General features: G+C 42.6%; 2 protein-coding genes across 10 annotated transcripts; one reads left to right on the top strand and one right to left on the bottom strand.

The window, feature by feature from the left end:
- The first annotated feature begins 640 nt into the window (after window positions 1–640).
- Window positions 641–8917, top strand: LOC112233293 (flotillin-1). Of its 2 annotated transcripts, XM_024400814.2 has the most exons (13): window positions 641–797; window positions 1431–1494; window positions 1756–1831; window positions 1969–2059; window positions 2617–2760; window positions 3432–3551; window positions 3699–3794; window positions 5294–5446; window positions 5603–5784; window positions 6030–6075; window positions 6393–6530; window positions 6751–6915; window positions 7558–8917. In XM_024400814.2, exons 2-13 carry the CDS (start codon window positions 1452–1454, stop codon window positions 7576–7578), a joined length of 1275 nt encoding a protein of 424 aa, XP_024256582.1. In that variant the 5' UTR covers window positions 641–797; window positions 1431–1451; the 3' UTR covers window positions 7579–8917. The 2 variants fall into 2 exon arrangements, with proteins under 2 accessions (XP_024256582.1, XP_042166352.1); XM_042310418.1 differs by lacking the exon at window positions 1756–1831 and having other exon boundaries at window positions 642–797.
- A 3485-nt stretch (window positions 8918–12402) lies between these two features.
- On the bottom strand, window positions 12403–26783 carry LOC112233294 (zinc finger protein 384). Of its 8 annotated transcripts, none has more exons than XM_024400822.2 (12): window positions 26626–26783; window positions 25330–25397; window positions 24858–25029; window positions 24445–24567; window positions 23971–24009; window positions 20996–21147; window positions 20717–20793; window positions 20309–20533; window positions 16974–17141; window positions 16369–16447; window positions 15979–16137; window positions 12403–13773 (listed from the first exon to the last, which is right to left on the bottom strand). In XM_024400822.2, exons 2-12 carry the CDS (start codon window positions 25390–25392, stop codon window positions 13375–13377), a joined length of 1656 nt encoding a protein of 551 aa, XP_024256590.1. In that variant the 5' UTR covers window positions 25393–25397; window positions 26626–26783; the 3' UTR covers window positions 12403–13374. The 8 variants fall into 8 exon arrangements, with proteins under 8 accessions (XP_024256590.1, XP_024256584.1, XP_024256586.1 ...); XM_024400816.2 differs by having other exon boundaries at window positions 24780–25029; window positions 26626–26782; XM_024400818.2 differs by lacking the exon at window positions 26626–26783 and adding an exon at window positions 26129–26497 and having other exon boundaries at window positions 24780–25029.
- Window positions 26784–27974: the final 1191 nt, after the last annotated feature.

Here is a 27974-nt window from a genome sequence, read left to right on the forward strand (position 1 = left end):
GTCAAATGTATATATAAACCCTTTTTTTTTTATTCTTTTTTTTTTTTTTTACATAAGCAGATGTCACTAAGGGCTTATACAGAAACCACGCCTAAAACCCCAAACAGCAAGCAATGCAGATGTAGAAACGCGGTGGCTAGAAAAAAAACTCCCTAGAAAGGCAGGAACCTAGGAGGAAACCTAGAGAGGAACCAGGCTCTGAGGTGTTGTCAGTCCTCTTCTGGCTGTGGCGGTGAAGATTATAAGAGTACATGGTCCTTAAAGGCCAGATCGCTCTTCAAGATGTTAAAATGTTCATAGACGACCAGCAGGGTCAAATAATAATCACAGTGGTTATAGAGGGTGCAACAGGTCAACACCTCAGGAGTAAATGTCAGTTGGCTTTTCATAGCAGAGCATTCAGAGAGGTTGAGACAGCAGGTGCGGTAGAGAGAGAGGGGCGGGGTCACATCAAATAAACAACAAATAAAAAAGTGCAACTAAAGAGCAGAAATGCAATACTTTTGTTGATCTAGCTAAGTAATTCGATATTGTATCCTAAATACTGAAGTATTTCACACTGATCATTGAATGAAGTTAAATTCACCACCGCAACACCAGATGGCGACAGCACATTTTGTAATGGGCGTGAGACGATGGATAGACTCTTTTGACGGGAAGGGCTATAACGGGACAAACGCTTCATATATACATACAGTCATTGGACAGACGATAGCAAGAATAACGCTGCTGTATTTTGAAAGCAAAAACAAGTATCTATACATTTGCATTCTGCATTAGTTCATTCTGTCAAATTGGTAAGTGATTGGACATACTTCGCCTAATCATTCGATTGATTTGATGCATCTCGGATTGCAATGTATGTAAACAGCAGTGGGGTCTGGCAAAAAGGATAGTGGAATTGGACACATTTGTATCATTTGGTAACGAGTTGCTACACCCTTGCATGTTTTATTTATATCCTATTTCCATGTGTGTTGATACATTTGTTGATTCATATATTAGCTTATGCTCTTTATCAGCAAAATGTCCTGAGTGATGATGCGCAACATTTACGCAAATTAAATTAGCTATCAGTGTTGTCTCGAGAACTTTCTCAAGGCTCCTGCCCCCTTGGATTTTCATGGAGAAGATCACAATAGTTCTAATACTGACTACCAGCTCAAATTCGGATTCAATCTGAATTGAAATATAGAAAACGTTTAGTCACATGTTACTTAATGTAGCTATATGAAATTATTATTAGGCCTACTAATATAGATTCCAGTCAAAGCTGTCAAGCATGACTGATGAATAAAGCTAGAAATGTTTGGGCAATAGGCCAATGTAGGACTCTTAAGTAGCCCACTGTCAGGCCCATTGCCAAGCATTGAAGCTTGGTATATGAAATTGTTTAATTCAATTGTGTGTGTTGTTTTTTGTCTTTCTAGAATCTGAGGGAGAAAAAAAACATGTTCTACACATGTGGTCCAAATGAGGCTATGGTGGTGTCAGGTCCATTCTCTAATCAATACAATTCTATTCTCCATTTATAAACATATTACATTAAAGAGCTGTAAGATGGTAGAAATACTCGCATGTGTATCTCACCATCCTCTCGCTCTCTCTCGCTCTTCTTCTCTCGCTCTTTTGCTCTCTCTCGCTCTCCCTCTCTCGCTCTCCCTCTCTCGCTCTCTCGCTCTCCCTCTCTTGCTCTCTCTCTCGCTCTCCCTCTCTCGCTCTCTTCCTCTCCCTCTCTCGCTCTCTGTTTCTCAGGGCTCTGCCGTTCTCCTCCAGTAATGATTTCTGGAGGCAGAGTGTTTGTGCTTCCCTGTGTTCAGAAGATCCAGAGGTGTGGTCTCTTTTCCTGTTCACGTCTGCAAACACATATATTGGCCGTGCGTTGCCATTTGCCATTGTTTTGGGATATCATACTACAGCATTGTGGAATGACTATATCTCTCCCTCATTTCCCCTCCTCTCTCCCAGGATCTCCCTGAACACTCTGACGCTGAACGTGAAGAGTGATAAAGTCTACACCCGGCATGGGGTTCCCATCTCGGTCACTGGTATTGCCCAGGTTTGTCTCTCCATCTTTCTCTGTCTCCATTTCTTCCTGAGCCAATGTAACGGCACTATTCTGTTACATCACCTTTAAGCCTTGTATCAACGACCGCAGCACAGCTGTGCTCAAAAGTTTACCTCCACAGTCAGGTGGGCAATAATGGCCCTAGTTTTGAACACAAATGTAAAGGCTCTCTTTAAGTAAGTAGGTATCAAGTAGCTAATTAAAACATGCCAACTGTTTTGCTTATATCATTCATTTATACACAGGTCTTAAATGATTAAATACCTCACTCGCTTGTGCTTTGGACAGAACTGAGTAACCTTGCCTGTTGGGAGTGTTAGTACTCCTACTACTGCTGTGTAGTCGGGTAGTATTACAGCAGATGCTTCTGTTTGTTTAGCAATGTGCACACCTGAGTCATGCTCATTAATCACCAACAACAGACTAAAACAGGGAGGGGCTACCTGAACTTTCTCATAAAATGCACATTGTCTGTTTCAAAACATTTAAAAATGTTTTCGGTTGCGTGCCCTAATGAACTATTAACCTGTGTGCTCTCCTCCCTCCAGATGAAGATCCAGGGGCAGAACAAGCAAATGCTGGCCGCAGCCTGTCAGATGTTCATGGGGAAGTCGGAGGGCGAGATCGCCCAAATCGCTCTGGAGACGCTGGAGGGTCACCAGAGGGCCATTATTGCCCACCTGACTGTGGAGGTAAACTTGACCTTTTTAGCACAGCTGTGCTGCGGTCGTTGGTCCAAGGCGAAGTCGAGTACCTGCCGAGTACCCAATTACAATGCTTGTTTTGACCAACCTGTTGTAGAACATCTGTTTTGCAAGATGTCACAAACAGATCTGGGATCAGGCTACATTATAGCAACTCACTCATTTTAGTGCAATATAGAAACATTTTGGCACCATTTGCATTCTTCATGGTTGCATGAGGTTAACTGGATAGCACTCTTACTGGCCACATCCACAGTTACAGATAAACAAACAGCACATTATAGCAGATCACTGATTTCAATGCCAAAATACCAGCAACAGTGTGTGCAAACCTTGTGAAGACTTACAGAAAACATTTGACCTCTGTCAGTGCAAACAAAGGGTATATAACAAAGTATTGAGATAAACTTTTGTTATTGACCAAATACTTATTTTCCACCATAATTTGCGAATAAATTCATTAAAAATCCTACAATGTGATTTTCTGGATTTTTTTCTTCTCATTTTGTCTGTCATAGTTGAAGTGTACCTATGATGATAATTACAGGCCTCTCTCATCTTTTTAAGTGGGAGAACTTGCACAATTGGTGGCTGACTAAATACTTTTTTGCCCCACTGTATCAACATAGGCCCTAACTCTGTTATTTCCCCCCCATCAGGAGATCTATAGGGACCGCAAGAAGTTCTCAGAGGAGGTGTTCAAGGTGGCCTCGTCTGACCTGGTCAACATGGGCATCAGCGTGGTCAGCTACACGCTCAAAGACGTTCACGATGACCAGGTGTGCTTTCTCTCTCTACTTTCAATGGAGACTCCATTTTTCCGCTGATGCTCCAATAAAAGGTAAATAATGGACACTAGATGGATGCCAGGTAAATAATCGACCCTAAACTAAAAGCATGCTGTCGTCTTCCTCTCTGTGGTTCAGGACTACCTCCACTCCCTGGGGAAGTCCAGGACCGCCCAGGTGCAGAAAGACGCCCGCATCGGAGAGGCCCAGTTCAAGAGGGATGCTGTGATCAGGGTGAGCCACCTCTCCCTTCTCTCTAGTCTCTCATTCTTTCTACCTTCTCTTCCTCAACCCGTTATCCTTTACCTTGCTCTTGTTTATTTCGGAATTCACCATCATATTTTCTTTTGCTTGGTTTTCCTTATCCGTTCTTACTTGATTTTTTTTTTGGGGGGGGGGTAGACTAACTTGAATATTGCAGATAGATTGTAGTTTCCATCAATGTAATTGTCTGCATCATTTACAATCCCCCATATATATATATTTATATATATAGAAATATCTATATACATATATACATCTCCTTCCAGACTCACATTAAGCATCTCCAATCTAAAATTAAATCTAGAATCGGCTTCCTTTTTCGCAACAAAGCATCCTTCACTCATGCTGCCAAACATACCCTCGTAAAACTGACTATCACAGTGCCATCTGTTTTGTCACCAAAGCCCCATATACTACCCACCACTGCAACCTGTATGCTCATGTTGGCTGGCCCTCGCTTCATATTCGTCACCAAACCCACTGGCTCCAGGTCATCTATTTAAAAACATTTTTTTACATTGTACCTTTATTTAACTAGGCAAGTTAGTTAAGAACAAATTTGTATTTTCAATGACTGCCTAGAAACAGTGGGTTAACTGCCTGTTCAGGGGCAGAACGACAGATTTGTACCTTGTCAGCTCGGGGGTTTGAACTTGCAACCTTCCAGTTACTAGTCCAACACTCTAACTCTCTAACCACTAGGCTACCCTGCCGCCCCAGATCTAGAAGTCTTTGCTAGGTAAAGCCCCGACTTATCTCAGCTCACTGGTCACCATAGCAGCACCCACCCATAGCACGCACTCCAGCAGGTATATTTCACTGGTCACACCCAAAGCCAATTCCTACCTTGGCCGCCTTTCCTTCCAGTTCTCTGCTGCCAATGACTGGAAGAACTGCAAAAATCAATGAAGCTAGAGACTCATACCTCCCTCACTAGCTTTAAGCACCAGCTGTCAGAGCAGCTCACAGATCACTGCACCTTTACATAGCCAATCTGTAAACAGCCCATCCAACTACCTCATCCCCATACTGTTATTTATTTGATTTATTTTGCTCCTTTGCACCCCAGTATCTCTACTTGCACACTCATCTTCTGCACATCTATATCACTCCAGTGTTTAATTGATAAATTGTAATTATTTTACCACTATAGCCTATTTATTGCCTTACCTCCCTTATCCTACCTCATTTGCACACACTGTATATAGACTTTTTCTATTGTATTATTGACTGTACGTTTGTTTATCCCATGTGTAATTCTGTGTTGTTGTATGTGTCGCACTGCTTTGCTTTATCTTGGCCAGGTCGCAGTTGTAAATGAGAACTTGTTCTCAACTAGCCTACCTGGTTAAATAAAGGTGAAATAAATAGATACATTACTTTTCTCTTTCCTGGTACTCCATCTCAACCTTTCCTTGTCCAAACTCCTCTTGTTTCTTTTTCCCCTCTCTCTGTGTCTCTCGCTGTAGGAGGCCCATGCCATGCAGGAGAAGATCTCAGCCCAGTATGTAAATGAGATCCAGATGGCCAAGGCTCAGAGGGACTATGAGCTGAAGAAAGCATCCTATGACATCGAAGTCAACACCAAGAAGGCGGAGTCCGAGATGGCCTACCAGCTACAGGTATGTCCATGATATTACGCTAAGACACGGATGTATTGTAATGCACACCCAATCTCGTTATTTGTTTGTTCTCAAAATGGAAAGCAGCTCACCAAACCAATTGAAACAAAACAACACAAGAGATCTTGGTCTTACCGTTTGAACCCTCCCTGTCAGGTGGCCAAGACCAAGCAGCGCATCGAGGAGGAGAAGATGCAGGTGAAGGTGGTGGAGCGCTCTCAGCAGATCATGCTCCAGGAGCAGGAGATCACCCGCAGGGAGAAGGAGCTGGAGGCCAAGGTCAAGAAGCCCGCTGAGGCCGAGAGATACCGCCTGGAGAAGCTGGCCGAGGCCCAGCGGTGAGTAACGGCCACAGGGTCTCCAAATGACCTTTCACAGAGTATATATTGTAGTTTGTGATAGATGTATTGCATAGACAATGAAAATATACTAGATAATTAATGCGTTCTATGGAGTATGAGACAGACAAAAAAAAACACATATATAAACTATACTGAATATGTACAATGTACTATATCCGTAATGTATACCTCACTGGCCAACCAAGGTGTATGAGATCAAATAAATGTTTCTCTTCCCACAGTGCACAGCTCATCATGGAGGCAGAGGCTGAAGCAGAGTCCATTAGGGTCAGTGAGCATCACATTGTTCGAGATAGATTCTGAAAACGACATTGTTAGTATAGGACTGTTACTGTTCCAAGCTTGTTTTACCCCTAAAAGCAGCTCATTCTTGTGTCTGTGACTTGTATAAGCAGAGAGAACTTTAATGGTAATAGGAGAGGTCCACGTTCACCACACTCAAGCCATTTTGCTTGCTCAAATCAATACTACTAAATATTGCAGTCAACTTACGATAAGTTACACCCAAGGAGGCTGGAACAACATAGTTTGACCGTCATAACAAAATGTTCTTCTCTCTTTCTCTCTCTCTCTCTCTCTCTCAGATTAAGGGAGATGCAGAGGCCTTTGCTGTGGAGGCGAAGGGGAGAGCCGAGGCGGAGCAGATGGCCAAGAAGGCCGAAGCCTTCCAGCAGTACAAGGAGGGAGCCATGGTGGACATGCTGCTGGAGCAACTACCACTAGTGAGAAACAAACCTTTGAAGAGACGGAGCTCAAATACACATATGAGATGTGGACGTTTAACGATCACGTAAAATCCTGCATGGAATCGAAGATTTGCATGAAAAAGTCATAACACTGATAGAAAGTTAGTTCGTGCACATAGTTGTAGAGCCCAAAATCGGATCACCGGGCATAGAAACTGGACGGACACCTCTCGTATGTGCCTGTGTCCTCCTCTAGATGGCGGAAGAGATCAGCAGGCCTCTGGCACAGGCTCAGAAGATCACCATGATATCCAGCGGCGGCGGCGAGGTGGGCGCGGCCCAGCTCACAGGGGAGGTGCTAGACATCATGACCCGCCTACCAGCGGCGGTGGAGAAACTGACCGGAATCAACATCTCACAGGTGAGACAGCCTAACCAACGATGTGCGTGATGTATTATATTACAGGATGACTTCTATTTGTCTGCGTAACAACATTCTCAGTCGGTCTCCAATTAATTATACCAGTTGTTACCCCCCAAAATGATAATAATAATGTTTTATTGTCACATACGCCGGAGAGGTGCAGAGAAATGTGTTGTTTTACAAGGTCAGTCATGGTAGTACAGCGCCCTCGGAGCAAATTAGGGTTAAGTGGCTAACTCAAGGATATATCAACAGATCGGGTATTCGAACTAGCGACCTTTCAGCTACTAGCCCAACGCTCTAGAGTTATATTTCACAGGATAGGATATATGAATAACTTGCCAGATAACTGTGACAAACACGCATGTACATGTATAACTCTTCATTTGGCGGTTTATGAAGAATGCTAAAGGTTAGTATGTGTCATCGTAAGTACCATGTACAAGATAGCATAGCATATGCCGACTGCAGGTTAGTAATGTTTGTATTGTTGGTAAACCTAGTTGGCTAGCTCACTGATCCTACTTTGTGAGTCCTTACTCCTTCATTTCTCTCTCTCTCCAAACCCCCCCCAACCCCACCCTCTCGCTCTCTGTCTCTCCATCTCCCTCTCTCTCAACCTGTCCCTCCATCCTCTAGGTGGCGACTCGTATGGGCTGAGGAGAGGCTCCGGGTGCTCAGGTAGACCTATCATCATACCCCTGCCTGGCTGTAGTGTCTGCGTATGTGTCTACTGTCACAGCCTTACCTTCTCTCCTCAAGTACGTTATGCCAACGACATATCTGTTTCTATGATCAACCCTTTCTATCGATCCCCTCTTCTTTCCATGTGTCTTAGTGCCCCTTTTCTCTGCCTGTCTCACCTTTCACCTCTAACCCGTTTTCTATTTGGCCCTGGATTCCTCCTCCTAACTGCCTGTGTCCACTGCCTTGCTGCCAAGCCCTAAGTGCATCTTAACTGGCGAGTTCAATGCAAGCGCGCAATCAACTCGTCCATCCAGTATTGTCATTCTCAGCGCTCGGTCTTACTCATCAGAAGAAAAGGGGACCTGACCAAATCCATGTTTCAGTCTTTCATTGTTTTTAATGTTACTGGTTGTCGTTTTAGTCTGACAAAATGTAATTGGTTAAGAGAAAATGTCATGGCTCTGTGGGCACTAAGTTTGAGTAACAGTGAATGTAAAAAATATTCACCATTCAAAGTATCCAATATTCTAATCTATACCTGCAAAGGCTCTTGGGAGAAGTAGTCTGAATAGGCCAGTCAACTTGTTTCTCAATATATTATTATTTTCTATGGATTTCTATCTGTGAAATGTGTGCTTTCCCCATTGATGTGTGTCTACAGTCACTGTTACGACACATAACGTGCGTGTTTTTTGATGTTGTTTTCATTGTACTTTCTCACACTGAATTATCCTATTTAATCAATATTCGTTAGAAAGGACCTTCTAGTCAAGCAGATTATGTAGCAGTTTTCACAAATGTGACTTGCATTACTTTTGTCCAGAGTGCTAGGGGACTGGTTTACTGCTCTGTTATAGCTGTCAAAATGTAATATGACGTTATAATCTTGGAATTATTGCACTTCTGCCTAACGCTACGTACTGTAATGTCAAGCTGTACTATTTATGTTAATTGAGATGTACTGTTAGCATTGAAGCTACATTATTCTTAAGGTGGTCCTCAGATCAACGGAAATAGTAGCTGTGATAAAGAATAATAAAGGGAGTGATTTTCAGTTAGAAAAATGTTGATTGTCGTCAGAAGTAGAAAGAGAGGAGGTGTCATGTAAAAAGAAGAAATTCGGAAAGCATGTACTCTCTTTTTGGGAACCTTTTGAAGCCCAAACTAAAGCTAGCTGTGTCGTATTGTACTACTAATAGAAATAACTACTAATGGACATAACAGCATGATATACAAGCATTGAGTACATGGCACATACAGAATATACATCCATTGTTGCCCTCAGAACAGCCTAATTTCATCGGGGCATGAACTCCACAAGTTGTTGAAAGCGTTCCACAGGGATGCTGTTGTTGACTCCAATGTTTACCACAGTTGTGTCAAGTTGGCTGGTGGACCATTCTTGATACACACGGGAAACTGTTGAGTGTGAAAAACCCAGCAGCGTTGCAGTTCTTGACACAAACCGGTGCACCTGGCAGGCACCTACTACCATACCTCGTTCAAATGCACTTACATTTTTTGTCTTGCCCATTCACCCTCTGAATGGCACACATACACAATCTATGTCTCAATTGTCTCAAGGCTTAAAAATCCTTCTTTAACATGTCTCCTCCCCTTCATCTACACTGATTGAAGTGGATTTAATGAGTGACATCAATAAGGGATCATAGCTTTCACCTGGATTCACCTGGTCAGTCTATGTCATGGAAAGAGCAGGTGTTCCTAATGTTTTGTATACTCACTGTATTTCATGACACTGCATTTCACCAGAGGAAAGGCAAGTGGTCATTCCTCATCCCCATATGCATTGGCTGGTGCAATCAAGTTTCCCCTCTGGGGGATTAATAAAGTACTATCTTATCTTATCGTCCAATCAATGTCTCAGATCAGTATGTTCAATGGAAATCCTCCAGATAGCATAGCGTGCTAGCCCTGTGTGTCTCATGGCATTGTCGGGTCTAGTGAGATGACTGATTCAGCATAGGAAGTGAGGCTGACTACCAACTTGCCTTATCCCCCACACACTGTCACCCTTGACCTCATTGTCACCACACAAGATCGCGTCTTATGTACTGATGATGTTACACAGAAAAGTCTGGAATGTATTGAATTGTATATTTAATTTAATTGATTTTTCGTTGTTGTATATATATATATATTTTTTTTCTATGTAATTTGTCAGGAGCCTGAAGGCATGACCCATAACAGGTACTCCCGCTATGGATAAGTAACCAAACCAGGGACTGAACCAGAGGTTCAAAATATGTCCAAAGCATCAAAATAAGGGATATTTTGGATGTTGTAATTACTGTAGAAATGCCTCTACAGTACCTGTTTTAGTGAAGTATTTTAAAATGTGTGTTCAATTTAGCTTAAAACATGTTGTACTGTACTCAAAGATAAGAAAATCATATCTAAAATCAGCTGTTTATGTCAAGTTGTCACATTTATCATACTTTCTTAAAGAACCTTCTGAGCTCAGCGTCTTGGCCTGGCTTTGTCAAAAAGGGTTTACCTTCAGTTGCATCACAAGACAAGAGTAATCAAACCTCCTTATCCTGACTAACACAATGTTACCCTGTTTCTGTGTTGCATCTTACTATAACCAGGACATAATCTACTTTCATGGTTGTCTCTTGTTTTACCAAGAAATAATACCAACAGTTGCTGTATTATATATTCTTAAATGGCATGTTTCAGTGAAAACTAAACCAAGCTTGGGAAAAAGTTACATACTATACATTTAATGAAAATAATGAGATGAATTCCATGGCAAGCAGATTGTATCCAGGACTGGTTTCATGTCATTTTCTTTGAGTTATATTAGAATAGTGTGTTGTTTACTTTGTTTTTGAAGACTTGCCAAAATTGTAATGTGTCTCTGTAGTATTGTTTTCAAATGGCTGTGCACTAGTGTCATGAGGAACCTTAGACATTTGTATTTTGTGGGAAACATATACCCTTAAATGATATCAAATACAGAATTCCTTTGATTCTATTAACCACAAGCCTCGTCTTCTTTGGTGCTTGTGTGTAGGAAGGTTGTGAAATGGGCATGGCATAGGGGACACTAATGGCAAATTAGTGTCCCTAATGCAATAACCTAGCATACACAACATTCTACACTATTTCAATGTATAATTTACCTGTGTACTGTACATTGATACAATACCTTCAAACTGACTGGCCACGGCATGCAGGAAAAGGTGAATCGGACAGAAAGATCGTCATCTCCGACTGTCTCACTTTATTGTCCTTACAAGGAGAAACAGTCTGTTCATATGAATGTGTACTGTGCATATACAGCGAGTGTAGCATAAGGGTAGTTAATAACGGCATTAGGAGCGATAACAATAAGAATAATGAGAACTGTGTTATTTCAAAAGACACATAATGAAGTACAAGGAGTATACGTAAGATCACCGGCCAATCACAAGCCAGCTCAATAAATACACAGAGCAGAATAGAGCTCTGTGATTGGACAGGTTACAAATACATGTCAGCGATTCATACTTTAGAAGTTATTTTGTTTTCTTTTTCATATGTATTTAGATCTCTGTTTTTTCTTTACAGAGGCAGTACATCATTCCCTTTTTGAATGAAAAAAAGTCACTTCTATATACATACTCATTCCAGGGTTTTTCTTTATTTTGACTATTTTCTATATTGTAGAATAATAGTGAAGACATCAACACTATGAAATAACACACATGGACTCATGTAGTACCCTAAAAAGTGTTAAACAACAACTCATCCCAAACCATCTCAAATTAGGTTGAGGTCAGGTGATTGTGGAGGCCAGGTCATCTGATGCAGCACTCTATCACTCTCCTTCTTGGTCAAATAGCCCTTACACAGCCTGGAGGTGTTGGGTCATTGTCCTGTCGAAACACAAATCATAGTCCCACTAAGCGCAAACCAGATGGGAAGGCGTATCACTGCAGAATGCTGTGGTAGCTATTCTGGTTTGCCTTGAATTCTAAATAAATCACTGACAGTGTGACCAGCAAAGCACCCCCACACCATAACACCTCCTCCTCCATGCTTTATGGTGGGAAATACACAGGCAGAGATTATCCGTTCACCCACACATCGTCTCACAAAAACACGGAGGAATGGAACCAAAAATCTCCAATTTGGACTCCAGACCAATGGGCACATTTCCACCGGTCTAATGTCCATTGCTCGTGTTTCTTGGCCCAAACAAGTCTCTTCATCTTATTGGTGTCCTTTAGTAGTGGTTTCTTCGCAGCAATTTGACTGTTACTTAAACTCGGTGAAGCATTTATTTGGGCTGCAATTTCTGAGGCTAGTAACTAATGAACTTATCCTCTGCAACAGAGGTAACTCTGGGTCTTCCTTTCCTGTGGCGGTCCTCATGAGAGCCAGTTTTATCATAGCGCTTGATGGTTTTTGGCGACTGCACTTGACTGACCTTCATGTCTTAATAAAGTAATGATGGACTGTCATTTCTCTTTGCTTATTTGAGCTGTTCTTGCTATATTATGGACTTGGTCTTTTATCAAATAGGACCATCTGTATATAGGACCACCATTCTGTATTCCACCCATACCTTGATTGGGTCAATCACATTAAGGAAAAAATAAATTCCACAAATGAACTTTTATCAAGGCACACCTGTTAATTGAAATGCATTTCAGAATGCCAAGAGTGTGCAAATCTGTCATCAAGGCAAAGGGTGGCTACTTTGAAGAATCTAAAATATTAAATATATTTTGATTTGTTTACCACTTTTTAGGTTACTACATGATTCCATTTGTGTTATTTCATAGTTTTGATGTCTTCACTATTATTCTACAATATAGAAAATAGTAAAAATAAAGAAAAACCCTGGAATGAGTAGGCGTGTCCAAACTTTTGAGTGGTACTGCATATCTACATAGATAACAGTATCTTCCAATGGATAATAATGAGGATAACATTGATAGTTGCGTACAATAAGAATAACGAAGGTACTAATACTCTGTATGAAAGGTTAAAAATAAAAAATAAACTGTTAAAAGTACCTCATTGTTTCAACACAATCCGCCTTTCTACCCCATACCCCTTGCTTTGCAAGAATGAGTTGGGAATATAGAAAATGGTCATTCTTAAATACAAAATCTGCTCTGTTACTTGATGTTTCTTCTCACTCACTTTCCTTGCACAATCTTTTTACTTTCCCACGTCGTTCGTTAACACATTCCAATGTTGGTAGAAAAATACATACATATGATAATATACATACAACTAATAAATGAAACAATGAGAAACCATGAGGGTAAAAATACAAGATTGATCAAGTGCCTTCTTTGTATCAGCCCCCCTCCCATCTCTTTTCGATGTCTTCTCCTTTAAGTGCCTTCTTTGAACCATTCATAGATCATCTCTTCATTCAATACTGGACTATATATCCCATACTTCCTCTTCATCTCAGGTTTCCTCTTCACGCCCTCCTTTCCTTCTCTGATTGGGTCTTGCATCGCCAAACCTCATTCTTCCATCCATTCCTTCGCCAACCACAAGGCAGTGTCGCTTTTACTTAGTCCTTTCTCCCTGTCAGTGTAGGCTGGTGGGAGGAGAAATCGGAGAACGGCCTCATTGAAATAGCTGGAATCAAACACATTGATTGTGTTTGACACAGTTCCGTTTATTCCATTCCAGCCATTACAATGAGCCTATCCTCCCATTTAAAGTGACACCAGCCTCCAACTCCCTCCCTCCCTCTCCATTCTGTCTATCTTCTGCTCTGTCCATCCTCCTGCTCTATGAGTTCATGTGCTCCACCTGGATGGCTGAGGTGGACACAGTCAAGCAGAGGTCCTTATGGGCCGATAGATCAGCCACGCTGACTGGCTTGTACTGGATCTCGCCGGCCGACACCGTCTTGTACTGGTGCAGGTCGAAGGAGCATGGCACGCCCTCCGTCTGTGGGTAGCTGCCCTGTTGGGGGTTGTTGGGGTTCTGGGACTGGTTCTGCCCCGGGTTCTGGCCCGCCCCTCCAGGACCACCCACTGCATTTGCCCCGCCTCCTCCTCTCCCACGGCCCCTCCCCCTGCCCCCTCCTCCGGGGGTGTGGCCCTGAGCCTGCTGGGCGGCGATGGCTGCCGCCACCGTGAGGGGGTCAGGGTTGTGCTTCCGCATGTGTTTCATCAGGTAGGTCTCCTGGAGAAGAGAAGTGGGGAGAAAGATGGTGAGGGAGGTGGACAGTGCAGTGAACTCTTACTATGCAGTGGGTCTTGGGGACAAAATGCAAGGGATTGGCAGCACCTACAGCTGAAGTCGGAAGTTTACATACATTTAGGTTGGAGTCATTAAAACTCGTTTCTCAACCACTCCACAAATTTCTTGTTAACAAACTATAGTTTGTCAAGTCGGTTAGGACATCTACTTTGTGCATGACAAGTCATTTTTCCAACAATTGTTTACAGACAGATTACTTCACTTATAATTCACAATTCCAGTGGGTCAGAAGTTTACATACACTAAGTTGACTGTGCCTTTAAACAGCTTGGAATATTCCAGAAAATGATGTCATGGCTTTAGAAGCTTCTAACAGGCTAATTGACATAATTTGAGTCAATTTGGAGGTGTACCTTTGGATGTATTTCAAGGCCTACCTTCAAACTCAGTGCCTCTTTGCTTGACATCATGGGAAAATCAAAAGAAATCAGCCAAGACCTCAGAAAGAAAATTGTGACCTCCACAAATCTGGTTCATCCTTGGTAGCAATTTCCAGACACCTAAACGTACCACATTCATCTTTATAAGCAATAGCACGCAAGTATAAACACCATGGGACCACGCAGCCGTCATACAGCTCAGGAAGGAGGTGCTTTCTGTCTCCTAGAGATGAACATACTTTGGTGCAAAAAGTGCAAATCAATCCCAGAACAACAGCAAAGGATCTTGTGAAGATATCTATATCCACAATAAAACGAGTCCTATATTGATATAACCTGAAAGGCCGCAGAGCAAGAAATAAGCCACTGCTCCAAAACTGCCATAAAAAAGCCAGACTACGGTTTGCAACTGCACATGGGGACAAAGATTGTACTTTTTGGAGAAATGTCCTCTGGTCTGATGAAACAAAAATATAACTGTTTAGCCATAATGACCATCGTTATGTTTGGAGGAAAAAGAGGGAGGCTTGCAAGCCAAAGAACACCATCCCAACCGTGAAGCACGGGGGTGGCAGCATGTTGTGAGGGTGCTTTGCTGCAGGAGGGACTGGTGCACTTCACAAAATAGATGACACCATAAGGAACGAAAATTATGTGGATATATTGAAGCAACATCTCAAGACATCAGTCAGGAAGTTGAAGCTTGGTCACAAATGGGTCTTCCAAATGGACAATGACCCAAAGCATACTTCCAAAGTTGTGGCAAAATGGACAACAAAGTCAAGGTATTGGAGTGGCCATCACAAAGCCCTGACCTCAATCCTATAGAAAATCTGTGGGCAGAACTGAAAAAGCGTGTGCGAGCAAGGAGGCCTACAAACCTGACTCCGTTACACCAGCTCTGTCAGGAGGAATGGGACAAAACTCACCCAACCTAATGTGCGAAGCTTGTGGAAGGCTACCCAAAACATTTGACCCAAGTTAAACAATTTAAAGGCAATGCTACCAAATACATAATTGAGTGTATGTAAACTTCTGATCCACTGGGAATGTGATGAAAGAAATAAAAGCTGAAATAAATCATTCTCTCTACTATTATTCTGATATTTCACATTCTTAAAATAAAGTGGTGATCCCAACTGACCTAAGACAGGGAATTGTTACTAGGATTAAATGTCAGGAATTGTGAAAACTGAGTTTAAATGTATTTGGCTAAGGTGTATGTAAACTTCGACTAACCCAACTGTACATACAAACTCAGTCATTTGTAGTCTATGCAAATTACTGGAAGGAAATATGGGCCAAGCGTATATAAACTACAGTTGAGGGGGGAGAAGTGTTTTTAACTACATAGCCAAACGCCTACCTGTACAGTCCTATACAACACTATAGGTTACCATCGAGCCAAACTACTGGGTGTACTTGTTCATCTACTCTTCTACTGGTTGTTCAACTGTTTTCACTACCAACCAACTTACAGTAACCTGAAGTACTGTAGTCCTTCAAGTAATCTAATATTGCAGTTACTGAAAGAAGCACATACAATGAATTAATCTCCACCCTCACAATGCTCTAGCCCCTCCCCTAAAATATGACATTGCTGAACACCACTTTCATTCACCAGGCCCCTCACAAGTGGAGAGGCCCCGCATCTAGAAAGCAAAAGTGGGTGTGACTCTTTTAAAAAGGGTGGGACTTCATGTAGTTGAGGAGGAGGTAGAGGTTTTAGGGTGATTGGCAGGCGTACCGAGGTGTAGGCGCGGTTGCACAGGCCACAGGAGTAAAGCTTGGCGTGTTTGACCGTGTGAGTGGTCAGGTGCACCTCCAGACTGGCCGCATCTGTGTAACCGCGGTTACAGTTATGGCACTTATACGGCTTGTCTTTGTTGTGCTGCCGGCGGTGAGACTGGGGTAAGCAGCAATGTAAGAGTTAATACATTATGATTATTGTGACTATAACGTTATCATGCCTACATCATATCATTATGCTTATGTTATTAACTGTACATAATTCATTTAAAGATAAGTGAATTTTTGCTATGAGAAACTTACAACCAAATAAATTGAACGTGAGATGACTATTGTCCAAATTTGAGATCTATTGGACTTGTGAATTGGATGTAGAAGTCCTGCCTACCTGTAAGTTGGACAGCTGAGTGAATGCTTTCTCACAGCCAGGATGGATACACTTGTAAGGTCGATCCCCCGTGTGGATCCTATGGAAGTGAAACACAGTCTGTAATGAACTACAGCTCCCCGAAAACCCCAGTAGCCTGACTACTTTCATTACAGTGTCACTCACTCCAAGGAACTGACAGGAAAGATGGAAAGAGAGAGATCCAATCCCAAATCAACCACACTATCCAATGGTCTTTCTTGACGGCCCCTCATAGATAGAGTTTCTACCATAATACTTACTGGTAAATCCAACCAGTTTATTCAGATGTCAAAGTGTAAGGGATAAGTATATTGGCAACAGCCTCATGTCCAAACTGATGCTGACATGAGGGAGGAGCTAGAAAATGTAGAAAACTTTAATGAGACTTGTAATCACATCAATTTATCCTAAACGCTTTATTAAATAACTCTGTGGGTTGTTTTGAAATTGAGCAAGAAGATAAAAGAATGAGAGACAACGATTGAGAAGGAAAGAGAGAAAAAAGCAAAAAAAGAGGAGCAGATGGAACTAGAGAGGGTGTGTGATGACGTGACTGCCCACTGTCCCTGTTTAGTAGTGTTTACCTGTGGTGCTGCTGTAAGTGACTGAGCTGCCTGAATGTTTTCTGGCAGAAGGAGCAGGTGTAGGGCTTGGACCCGCTGTGGATGCGGATGTGCTGGGCAAGGTAGCTGGAGTTGGAGAACGATTTGGAGCAGTGGGGACACTTGTGCGGTTTGCCCTCAGTGTGGTTTCTAACAAGGGGATGGGGAGATGGAGAGAGAAAAAGAGAGAGATTTATAATGTATCAAATCAGCGACAAATTATCCTGAGATCAAATCATAATCAAATCACCCCAAATCAAGTTTAGAGCAGTTTGATTGACAGTGTGCACTTTTTTGTTGTTGCTGTGTCTGAGTTGCAAAACACAGTACGAAAACAGACAGCAGGCAGTCCCCCTTTCCTTTCTCTCTCTCTCTCCACCTATGGTGTGCTAACGATATTGTGTGGTAATTCTACAGAGGCCTACAACTTAGACATTTGAGTGAAGGCATGTGCTCGCCTTTCTCTTTGAAACATAAGGCAAAAAACTGTGAGGGGCATGTGAGGGAGGAAATGCAATAGAGAAGGCAAAGGGAGCACTTTATTCTAACAGAACAGTGAGGGTGGGAGGAAGGGAAAAGCAATTTATTTAATTCCTCAAACATTCAAGAAACCAAAGACTGGTTGAAGAGAACAGATAGAACTGAAAGTGTCAGGGAAAGGCATCCAAATAAAATGAAGAACTCAATATGGAAAGATGTAGTCTTTGGATATCTAAACGTACATATTATTTGTCTGAAATAAAAACATTTACGTTATGATGCTCTTTCAGGGATAGTTTACCAAAAATGACATCCTTTCCCCAAAGATGGACGTGACTTATTAGTCTTTGCTATGGTTCTCCAGCCATCTAAAAGGAAGAATGCAATCTGTCACTTTCAAAGAAGTTAACCCCTCTTCAGATCAAATGTGGTGTTCCACAGGGAGCGATGCTTGGACCTCTATTATTTCTATTTACCAAACGCATAAAAACTACTTTTTCAGATTGTGTTTGTCAATAACATAAGCAACTTTAATTCCCCCCAAAATCTGTAAACTACACATAAAAACTATAGCCTCCAAAATAGCAAACAACGCATACACTTATTGTGATCTCTCTTGAATACAACCACAGCACTCAATCTGTACTACACTTGAAGCCTGAACTGTGCTTTTTGACCTCCCCTACACATTTTGTTTTTAACCTAGCACTGAATGTTGTGTCAAAAATCTTTGTCTACGTCTCTGGTAATGGTTATATACGGTATCACTGTCTTCCATATGTTCCTGCTTGTATGTACAGTACCAGTCAAAAAGTTGGTCACACCTACTCAATCTAGGATTTTTATTTATTTTGACTATTTCCTACATTGTAAAATAATAGTGAAGACATCAAAACTATGAAATAACACATGGAATCATGTAGTATTCAAAAAAGTGTTAAATGAATCAAAAGATATTTTGCAATGATGACTGCTTTGCACACTCTTGGCATTCTCTCAACCAGCTTCACCTGGAATGCTTTTCCAACAGTCTTGAAGGAGTTCCCACATATGCTGAGCACTTGTGGCTGCTTTTCCTTCACTCTGCGGTCCGACTCATCCCAAACCATCACAATTTGGTTGAGGTCGGGGGATTGTGGAGGCCAGGTCATCTGATGCAGCACTCCACCACTCTCCTTCTTGGTCAAATAGCCCTTACACAGCCTGGAGGTGTGTTGGGTCATTGTCCTGTTGAAAAACAAATCATAGTCCTACTAAGCCCAAACCAGATGGGATGGCATATCGCTGCAGAATGCTGTGGTTGCCATGCTGGTTAAGTGTGCCTTGAATTCTAAATAAATCAGACAGTGTCACCAGCAAAGCATCCCCATACCATAACACCTCCTCCATGCTTTATGGTGGAAAATACACATGCAGAGATCATCTGTTCACCCACACCGCGTTTCACAAAGACACAGCGGTTGGAACCAAAAATCTCCAATTTGGACTCCAGACCAAAGAACCAAATTTCCACCAGTCTAATGTCCATTGCTCCCATTTCTTGGCCCAAGCAAGTCTCTTCTACTTATTGGTGTCCATTAGTAGTGGTTTCTTTGCAGCAGTTTGACCATGAGGACCTGATTCACAGTCTCTCTGAATAGGTGATGTTGAGATGTGCTTGTTACTTGAACTCTGTGAAGCATTTATTTGGGCTACAATCTGAGGTGCAGTTAACAGTAATGAACTTATCCTCTGCAACAGAGGTAACTCTGGGTCTTCCTTTCCTGTGGTGGTCCTCATGAGAGTCAGTTTCAACATAGCGATGGTTTTTGCGACTGCACTTGAAGAAATGTTCAAAGTTCTTGACATTTTCCAGATTGACTGATCTTCTTGTCTTAAAGTAATGATGGACTGTCGTTTCTCTTTGCTTATTTGAGCTGTTCTTGCCATAATATAGACTTGGTCTTTTACCAAATAGGGTCTTTTACCAAATATCTTATGTATACCACCCCTACCTCAAGCTGGTTTAGAGAATGCCAAGAGTGTGCAAAGCTGTCATCAAGGCAAAGGCTTTAGGCTACTTTGAAGAACTTGTTTAACACTTATTTGGTTGCTAAATGAATCCATATGTGTTATTTCATCATTTTGATATATTCACTATTATTCTACAATGTAGAAAATAGTAAAAATAAAGAAAACCCCTGGAATGAGGTGTATCCAAACTTTTGACTGGTACTGTAAGTGAACATGTGGAACCGAGAGCGGGGAAGCAGACAGTCAGAAAAGTCAAATGAGGGATAAGGATGAGATAGGAAGAAAAGATGGATACCACAAAATGAAGAGGGCACACGCAAAGAAATCAACAGAAACAAAAACATAACTGAACAAATTCATCAAATTTCACAAAAAGCAATTTGGCAAGACAAAACATGTCAAACAGCACACACTCTGCTTAGAAAAGTGGTGACATTTCGACAAGAGAGGAAAAAGGTGGTGCTGCTTTGTCATACGTCACCAGAAATATCACTATTGGGCTTGTTTATTCTAAATCTGCAGTCATAGATGAAGTACAATAAGACGTTTTTAAATCAGTATTCTTGGGGATAATAATGTATTATTTGCATTGTCAAAATAAAAACCCATGTATCTAATGCAGAGTAGTTACTCATATTGTAATGGTCAAATCCAAAGCCAAATGTGGAAAGGTACATTGGTATCAATATCCCTGAATTTGTAGTGATAGTCTTTACTACCAGCCCTTCATTCTTGTGTGACAGTCTATACTCTGCAGTCACACACCTATTCCCTGAAATCAATCATCACACACACACTCACACACGCCAGGGAGGCAGCAGTACCGTGTGTGCTGCTGTAAGTGACTGAGCTGCCTGAATGTTTTCTGGCAGTAGGAGCAGGTGTAGGGCTTGGCCCCGCTGTGGATGCGGATGTGCTGGGACAGGTAGCTGGAGTTGGCGAACGACTTGGAGCAGTGGGGGCACTTGTGCGGCTTGGCCTCCGTGTGAGACTTGGCGTGGATCTGCATGTCCGACTTGCTGAAGAACGTCACTGCACACATCCGGCACCTGGAATATGGGTATGGCAGAGAGAGTGGCAGGTGGTGGAAATGGAGAGAAAACAAGAAGAACAGAGATACTGTATAGACACAGGGATACGTTGAATGGGGAATAAATTACAGGGTCAACTTGGGTAACAAATTGTGAGAGTTAAGGGGTAAAAAGTATGTAAGCACAAAGCCTCTAATCTACCTGTATGATTTGGTCCCATCTTTGTTCCCATGCTCATCCTCATCATTTGATAAGTCATAATGGTCGGCAGTGTGGTGCTGTGAACAAACAATATTTGTTTTTATAAACAACACTTTGCTTCACTAATCCTGAAATAATGACACTACATTATGTAGTCTTAACCTATTTTATCACTATGGATTGGATTGACTGGGGAGTTGATCTAAACACAACATAATACTCAACATAATTTCTGTAGAGGCTTAGTTCTTATGTGACATCCCTTAGACTCTCAATCACCTGTCCCCCAGCAGCCAGGTGTGCCAGAATCAACGCATCACTTCCTGGGGGGAGGGTGGCGCCCGCCCTCGGCATCATTGACTTCTTCTTCCTGCCCCGCTTCCCGGGCGTTGGCATGACAGCAGGAGGGATGACCAAATCCTCTTTCTTGCCTGAAACGGGTACAAAAAAACGGGGTGGGGAAAGGAGGGAAGGGGAGAGAACGGGGGGATACAGCTTTGATTAAAAGACACCAAACACCACACTACATATCCCTTGGGCCTCTTCTTGGTGAGTATCATCCAAAACGGTGTCTCCTGGTATGCAATGGTGAAAGCAACAACGCGTGAGTGGTATATAACCCCATAACACTGAGGCATTTTAATCTCTTCGCCCATGTCATGACTGTCCTGTGAGGATCCGAATGGGTCATATCAGCTTGGCAAGGGATGACAGTAACCACAGAGGGGGGAGAAGGGAGCTGGTGGGTGGTTGATACCTCACACCCTGTTGTAAATTTAAGGAGAGGAGATCTAGAGTCTCCCTCTCCAAAATTCACACAGGAATGTTAAACGGTCTCTGGAGACAAATTTCCCGCTGAAACTCTTAACATGTTAACATAGAACGTGTGGAATGGTCAGAGATGATCTAAAGAATAATAATGTCATATGGGTTGTTATTTTGTGATGTCATTAAAAAGGTTATAAAGGAAATACTGTAACTTGAAAAGTATATACACTACATGTACGAAGTCTCCATCCTCTACTTTGTATATGAAATATGAAAAACGATTCATGTATATTTGTTAAGATAGGAATGTGATTTTAGGAGCCATAAGAGATCATTTATCTCGAATAAACTTTGCACAGTAAGTAGCCACGCCCCGAGTGAGGTCAGATAGCATGTCAGCTTGACAGAGCCATCCCTTTTGACATGAGTTCATAAAAGGATTGGTAAAGAAATTAACATTTAGTCCAGGAAAGACCAGGAGTTGCAACCCACGTCTAACGTGGTTTGAACCCTGAATCTCAACACGAGGTTGAAACAATAACGTCACCTTCCGGACAATCACTGGTACGGCTGATTAGCTGTTCGGAGTAAAATCTCTTCGAAAGTGAATTTAAGTGAGACTATTCTTTCAAATCACCATAGTGCGCTACTCTCATCACAGCACTGGAACCATCGACACGGCTGGCTAGCCTATCTTCAAAGAAGCTTCAGGAAAAAATGAGAGAACAGAGAAACACCTTTTGGACAATCAGAGCCTTACAAGCGTGCAGAGGAAAAGCCCAACACCCTTCCTAAGGAGGCCTGGTTCAGACAGAGAGATAAACGGCAAACGAAGGCATTCACATGTAAATACATTCATGATTTCTTACTCCAAACGGGCGGCAGTTCGTGTGCAAAGTATATGATTACTGTGAGAGTAGTTCCTAAAATGTATTAACGATAAGTGTCTCTTTCTCTCTCTCCCCCTCCATTCCATCTCCTTTGTAACAAGCCACCATAGGTTGTGTCAGTCCGCTAGGGACCTTTTCCTAATGTAGTAAGTGTGTATGTTTATCCTGTGTTATTTATTTACCAGCTAACTTAATGATAATTAAACCAATTTGTGTAGTACCGAATCAAAAGTAAGGCTGGGGTTTTGCAGATGCAGGAGGTTACGACTGTTCAGAATTACTTTCTTATTTAGCCTTTATTTAACTAGGCAAGTCAGTTAAGAACAAATACTTATTTACAATGATGGCCTACCGGGGAAGAGTGGGTTAACTGCCTTGTTCAGGGGCCGAATGACAGATTCTTACCTTGTCAGCTCGGGAGATTCGATCCAGCAAACTTACTGTCCCAACGCTCTAACCACTAGGCTACCTGCCACCCCTGGCTAGCTTGTCTTCAAAGAAGAATGATGATATGATATGAGGTTATGATTAATACGTTGACTGTTTTATGGTTTTGATAGGAAAAGACCTTTAGAGTTTAATTCGGGAGATGGTAACTCTTTAAATAGTTTACTCTCAACTGCCTATTTCGACAGCATTGCACAGTTACACAATTGCACAGTTACACAACTAAACAAAATTGATTTTGCTTTTTGAATGGGCCAGATACTGTAGTTTATATATTTTGGACATTAATCCAAGACAATGGTTTTGATCAATCTTTGGATGATCACATTCATGAATGGAATAGCACCACCAGAGAACATGGCGGTGTACTCCAGATCACTCCATTGGTCCTCCAGATAACTTGCTTGGACCATTAGTGGATGTGCATCAGATCATATTCCTAGACTTTCAGATATCATTTTTGGAGTCTTGGACTTACACAGTCAGATAACTCTACTAGACCATCAATAGGTCGCAGATCTGATCATCTTCATAATATGTTGTGAGATTTATAGTGTGAGCTTAAGTCCAGTAAAACATTACATCCAATACATTTTCTTTGCAGCTTATAACAGGCCTTTCAGCAGCGTTTCCCAAACTAGGGGGTCGCCTGATTTGAAAATGGTGTGGCGAAAGAAACTCTGAAATAAACTGCACTTGGTTCATAGAACTGGGGTTACGTCAGTAACCTCCGATAGCCGCTAGATGCGGTTGTAATAAACAGAGTGGTTTCTGTTTTCTCCCTACAATTGTGGCTCTATCTTTTGAACGATTTAAGCTACAACATATGACCCCATCACTGAAACATAAGACGTACAGTGGTTCCTCCATTAAAAGTTGTGAGCTTACACCACAGGATTTAAAGGTAATTTGTGGTTTAGTACGGTACCCTCCACGCAGACAAGTCATTTAGAAAGCAACTCAACTGCACATCCAAACCAGCAATCAAACAGTTCAGAGTGCAAGTAAACACAACACAACCACAAGACTGAACCTGGGCTAAGGTTGCAGGGCTTTGCTGCTAAGCAGTAGGGATGGTTGATGGCATATGGGGAGGGAGTAGTCAGCTAGGTGGGGCAGGGTGGAGGGGAGATGGAGGTGGGTACTCACTGTGGCTGTAGAAGTAGAGAGAGGAGTGCTGGCTGCTCTCTGACAGAAACCGAGAGAAGAGAACACACTCAACACACGGAGCTCACTACCCGGCTCGCTCCCTCTCGCTCACACCGCAGGTGGTGGGGGGGGCTGGATCAGGTCATGGGTTAGTGGTTGGCTGCTGGCAACGCGTTGCAGGGGTTAGCGCAAGCAGCAATGAGTGCGTTACTGTGTGTGTAAGTGCATGTCTGTGAGTGTTGAGTCTAAAAGACTTTAGAACGTGGTGCCCCCCTTGCTGGGCAAGCCCATATCAACCATATTTTTTTAATGCTCCAATGAATGTACAGTATGTGTGTATGTGAGTGTGTGCCAGTGAGTCTGCTACGGTTGTTTAATAGCCAGGACAGGTTTGCAAGCTGCTCAGGCACACAACCTATCACAATGTGGGGGGGAAAGGTAAACAGGTTTGGGGGAACGGGGTGGAGGTTTTACCTGTGTTTGTGGGGTGCAGTGAGGACACTATCATGGTGGTGGCAGGGGGTCCAGACACAAAAGATTGTGTGGAGGTGGGTTGAGAGACCAGGGTGCCTTGGGGAGTGGTTATCACTAGCCCCGCTAAGAGGGAGAGAGAGACTGTGACCTGACTGCACCACGCCCCTCCAAGAGAGAGCTGAGGCACACACTAGACACCCAATGAAATACAGAGAACGTTTGACAGTCACTATCACTATAACATGATTAAGCCAGACAGAAACAGGGAAGAGATACACATAGAACAACCACAGAGGATCGCCAGACAAACGGACACTGGTGTTTCGTCTTCTCACCTGCCGTCATGATGCCCGCGGACTGGACGGGCACCACCGTGATATTCTGTGAGGTGTGCGGCTGGTGCAGATGCCCACCTATGGCGTTCAATTGGACGCCTCCACCTTCCTGTTTGGGCACCACCCGGCCTCCAGCGTCCATGGTGAGCACGGCGGTGGGATAGTGCGAGGAGTGAGGGAACGATGGAGAACCCTTATTGTCTGGACTCAACTGCTCCTTCATCTTGTTCAGGAACATGGCGTTTTCAATCTATAGTGGAGGGGGAAGGTGGATAGGAAAGGAGAGGAGGGAAAGAGAAAGACAGGCAATAGAGAGAATGGGTGAGATGCCAAAGGGAAATAAGTAGAGGTGGTAGAGGTTGATAAGGGAAGTGGGAGAGAGGAGGGGTAGAAGTTATCATTTAGGGAGGCTCATTGTTTTGTTACTTACACATGAATTACAGTGAATTTTATGTTTTTCGATCCTCACCTAAGGTGTAAGCTCATTATTAGTGCCAACTAAAATGTATTATGTACAATTCAAGATAAGGTCCAGTAATAAGGTTTCTACCTGTCCTTGTACTGTAGGAACGGGAGACCAAAAGTATGATGAGTTGAAATGGGAATCTTCCATTATTTCTGTAATTGAAAAGCAACATGACTTATAAACACCTGCTCGCTCGTTGTCGTCAGTTGAAATGTGACCATGCCCATCTCAACTGATGTCTGGCAAAAGTTCTTGGTCTCTTGCAACTGCTAAGCATATCCAAGAAGTTGAGTAAAAGAAAGAAACAAATGTTTTTTCTTCACTGGTATGCATTTTTCCCACTGCCAATAATTTTAACTAAGATTTTTAAAAAGTGTGAGCCATATTGTATGGAGCCATATTGTATGTAAGAGTCCGTGGCCCCCGGACAGAGTGTTGCTGTTGGTCAGGATTGTAAATGGCATGTACAAGAAAGTATGTTTCATCAATGGCTACTTAAAACTTATAACAGTCTACAGTTGAGATAACAAAAAATGAGGGATACATTATATTGCATACATAATAGAATATTTAACAGAAATATTTAAATATGCCATGCATGGAGTGGGCACTATACATTTTAAGGAACAATGAATGTCAAGTCTGTCATTGAAAATCATCCAGCTAGTAGGTGTAGAACAGTGGAAGTTATTTATTGTAGATTTGTATCTCAATACACCAGCAACAGAGAGGTGTCTGCTAACCATTCTGAAGTGGAACATTGAGTTCTGTCAAGTTATAGTAAGTCCTATCCCAGGCCAGGGCACACACACACAAGACAGCTTGCCAGCCAACGGGATAGCCGCCGACCGTCACCTAACGTTACAATAAAACACTCGCCTACCCTTTCTTTCAGCTAAATGTCTGGTAGCAAGCTTGATAGACTGCTATTGATGTTATCTAGCGAGTTAATTATCTAGCAACAACAGAGGAGTGAAATCTGAGCTAGTTAGTTAACGTAGAAGCTAGCTAGCTCCTTGATGTTAGCTGGCTAGCTAACTTGCCTCCATTAATTTCAGCTTTTGTTAGCTAGCTTGCTACTATGCGGCCTATTTTTAAAGTCGACAATAAACAAATAAACTCCCGCTTGAAAACAACAATGCCACAACCCCTTAAGCCTCCATCCCTCTCCCTGTTCATCACACTGAGAAAATAAAAAAACAAAAAAAACCTCACGAATAAAAAAAACACAGAAAAAAAACGTCGGCGCCAATGCCCCTGTGCGAGATGCAGCTTCATGCAGACTTCCGGCTGTCCAGATAGAGGAAAGCAGCAGCTCGTATGAGCTGCTCTGTCACACAGAAATAATTAACGATTGAGTAATAACTCGATGTTAATTACCGGTGTTGTCGATTCCCTCTCAACCCCGGGGGTCCCGCGGGTCGGGACAGTTCGGAAACTCAGTCCAAATCCGCCCGAACCCTCAGATTCGCCGATTTTTTTCCACTAGATTTTTTTTCTTTTTCCCTCTTGTGGGTCTGCTCCGCTCTACACTTCCGGTGCCGATACATTGATTTCCGGTCCTTGGAGTCCTGTACAGAACTCTTAAAATGTATATAATCATATATTATATGAATATTTAGTTTAATTTCTGACTATATGGAATTTACTGTTGGTAGCCTTACACTATCAATGATGGCTAATACAGGTATGCCACAGTACAGGCAAAGACACTGGTCCCCAAACTGGAATCCTGGTCCAGTTTCCAACAAGGTGCAAGAAAAAAAAATATGCTCCCCCATCAGATATTGTTCCCCCACTATATTGCAGCGAACAGAGGGAGCGGGAAGTGCACCCTGGTCTCCGGCATGAATATCCTGGTCTCCGCATCAAGTCTATAGGTTTAACCCACTTGGTGGGAAATGTAATGTGGCTCATATAGCGAGGATTGCTACACTGCCCTCTCTGAACGGGAAGCCACGTCCCCTTAATTCGACTAGACTCAGCCCCCTCATGTCCCGGACTGTGTGTTACGATGACCCAACGGCCACCATCCCACTTCTGACACCAATGTAGCGAACGCAAAGAGCAGGAAACAAATCCTGGTCTCTGGCATGAAAGTCAAACACCCTAAGCATCGCCCCAATATGGTTAACCCACTTGGTGTAAATTGTACCATGGCTCATATAGCGAGGATCGCTACAATATACTGTTCTCTATCGGATACTGCTTTCCCATCATAAAGGCCTACAGTTGTTCCCCCATCATGGCCATAATTGATATTGCTGCATGTGAAATGAACAACAGCTGAACATGGCCTTAAACTGCTTAATTCCTGCTGAGACATTACCACGCACCAGGCAACCCTAAATAGCCTGGGATACATGGGTCCAAGTCAAGCAAAATATCACTAAACCCATCCAAATGCAAAACCACCTTCACCAAAAGACCTAAACCCATAATAACCTTACTGTGTATAGAATACGTGCCCCAGGTCACCCACCCAAGGAGCAACCCTGCTTAGCTTCAGGGGCAATCCAGCGGGTGGGGTGGCATGGCTACTGGCAATCTATAGGAAACCAACTCCAAACATTTTTTCCTCTGATGGCTCAAAAGACTAGGAGTTTCCAGGGAGGATCTCACCAATACTACTCTGGGTGCATCCACCTGACACAGTGCATATGCAACCCAAACAGTACATATGCAGCCCCAGCTGGTCTTTGATCCCTGTTATAGCTCCCTAACAAGAG

Source organism: Oncorhynchus tshawytscha, linkage group LG31 (assembly GCF_018296145.1).
Source record: "Oncorhynchus tshawytscha isolate Ot180627B linkage group LG31, Otsh_v2.0, whole genome shotgun sequence".
NCBI lineage: Eukaryota > Metazoa > Chordata > Actinopteri > Salmoniformes > Salmonidae > Oncorhynchus > Oncorhynchus tshawytscha.

What these genes read in the sequence shown, in the direction of transcription:
- LOC112233294 (XM_024400816.2), bottom strand. Translation starts at nt 25,392, where the DNA reads ATGGAAGATTCCCATTTCAACTCATCATACTTTTGGTCTCCCGTTCCT. An exon ending in GATGGGACCAAATCATACAG is followed by an intron (nt 20,534 to 20,716) that starts GTAGATTAGAGG and finishes CCCATATTCCAG; the next exon opens with GTGCCGGATGTGTGCAGTGA. An exon ending in CACTTACAGCAGCACACACG is followed by an intron (nt 17,142 to 20,308) that starts GTACTGCTGCCT and finishes TCCCCTTGTTAG; the next exon opens with AAACCACACTGAGGGCAAAC.
- LOC112233293 (XM_024400814.2), top strand. Translation starts at nt 1,452, where the DNA reads ATGTTCTACACATGTGGTCCAAATGAGGCTATGGTGGTGTCAG. An exon ending in TTGCCCACCTGACTGTGGAG is followed by an intron (nt 2,761 to 3,431) that starts GTAAACTTGACC and finishes CCCCCCCATCAG; the next exon opens with GAGATCTATAGGGACCGCAA. An exon ending in AAGACGTTCACGATGACCAG is followed by an intron (nt 3,552 to 3,698) that starts GTGTGCTTTCTC and finishes TCTGTGGTTCAG; the next exon opens with GACTACCTCCACTCCCTGGG.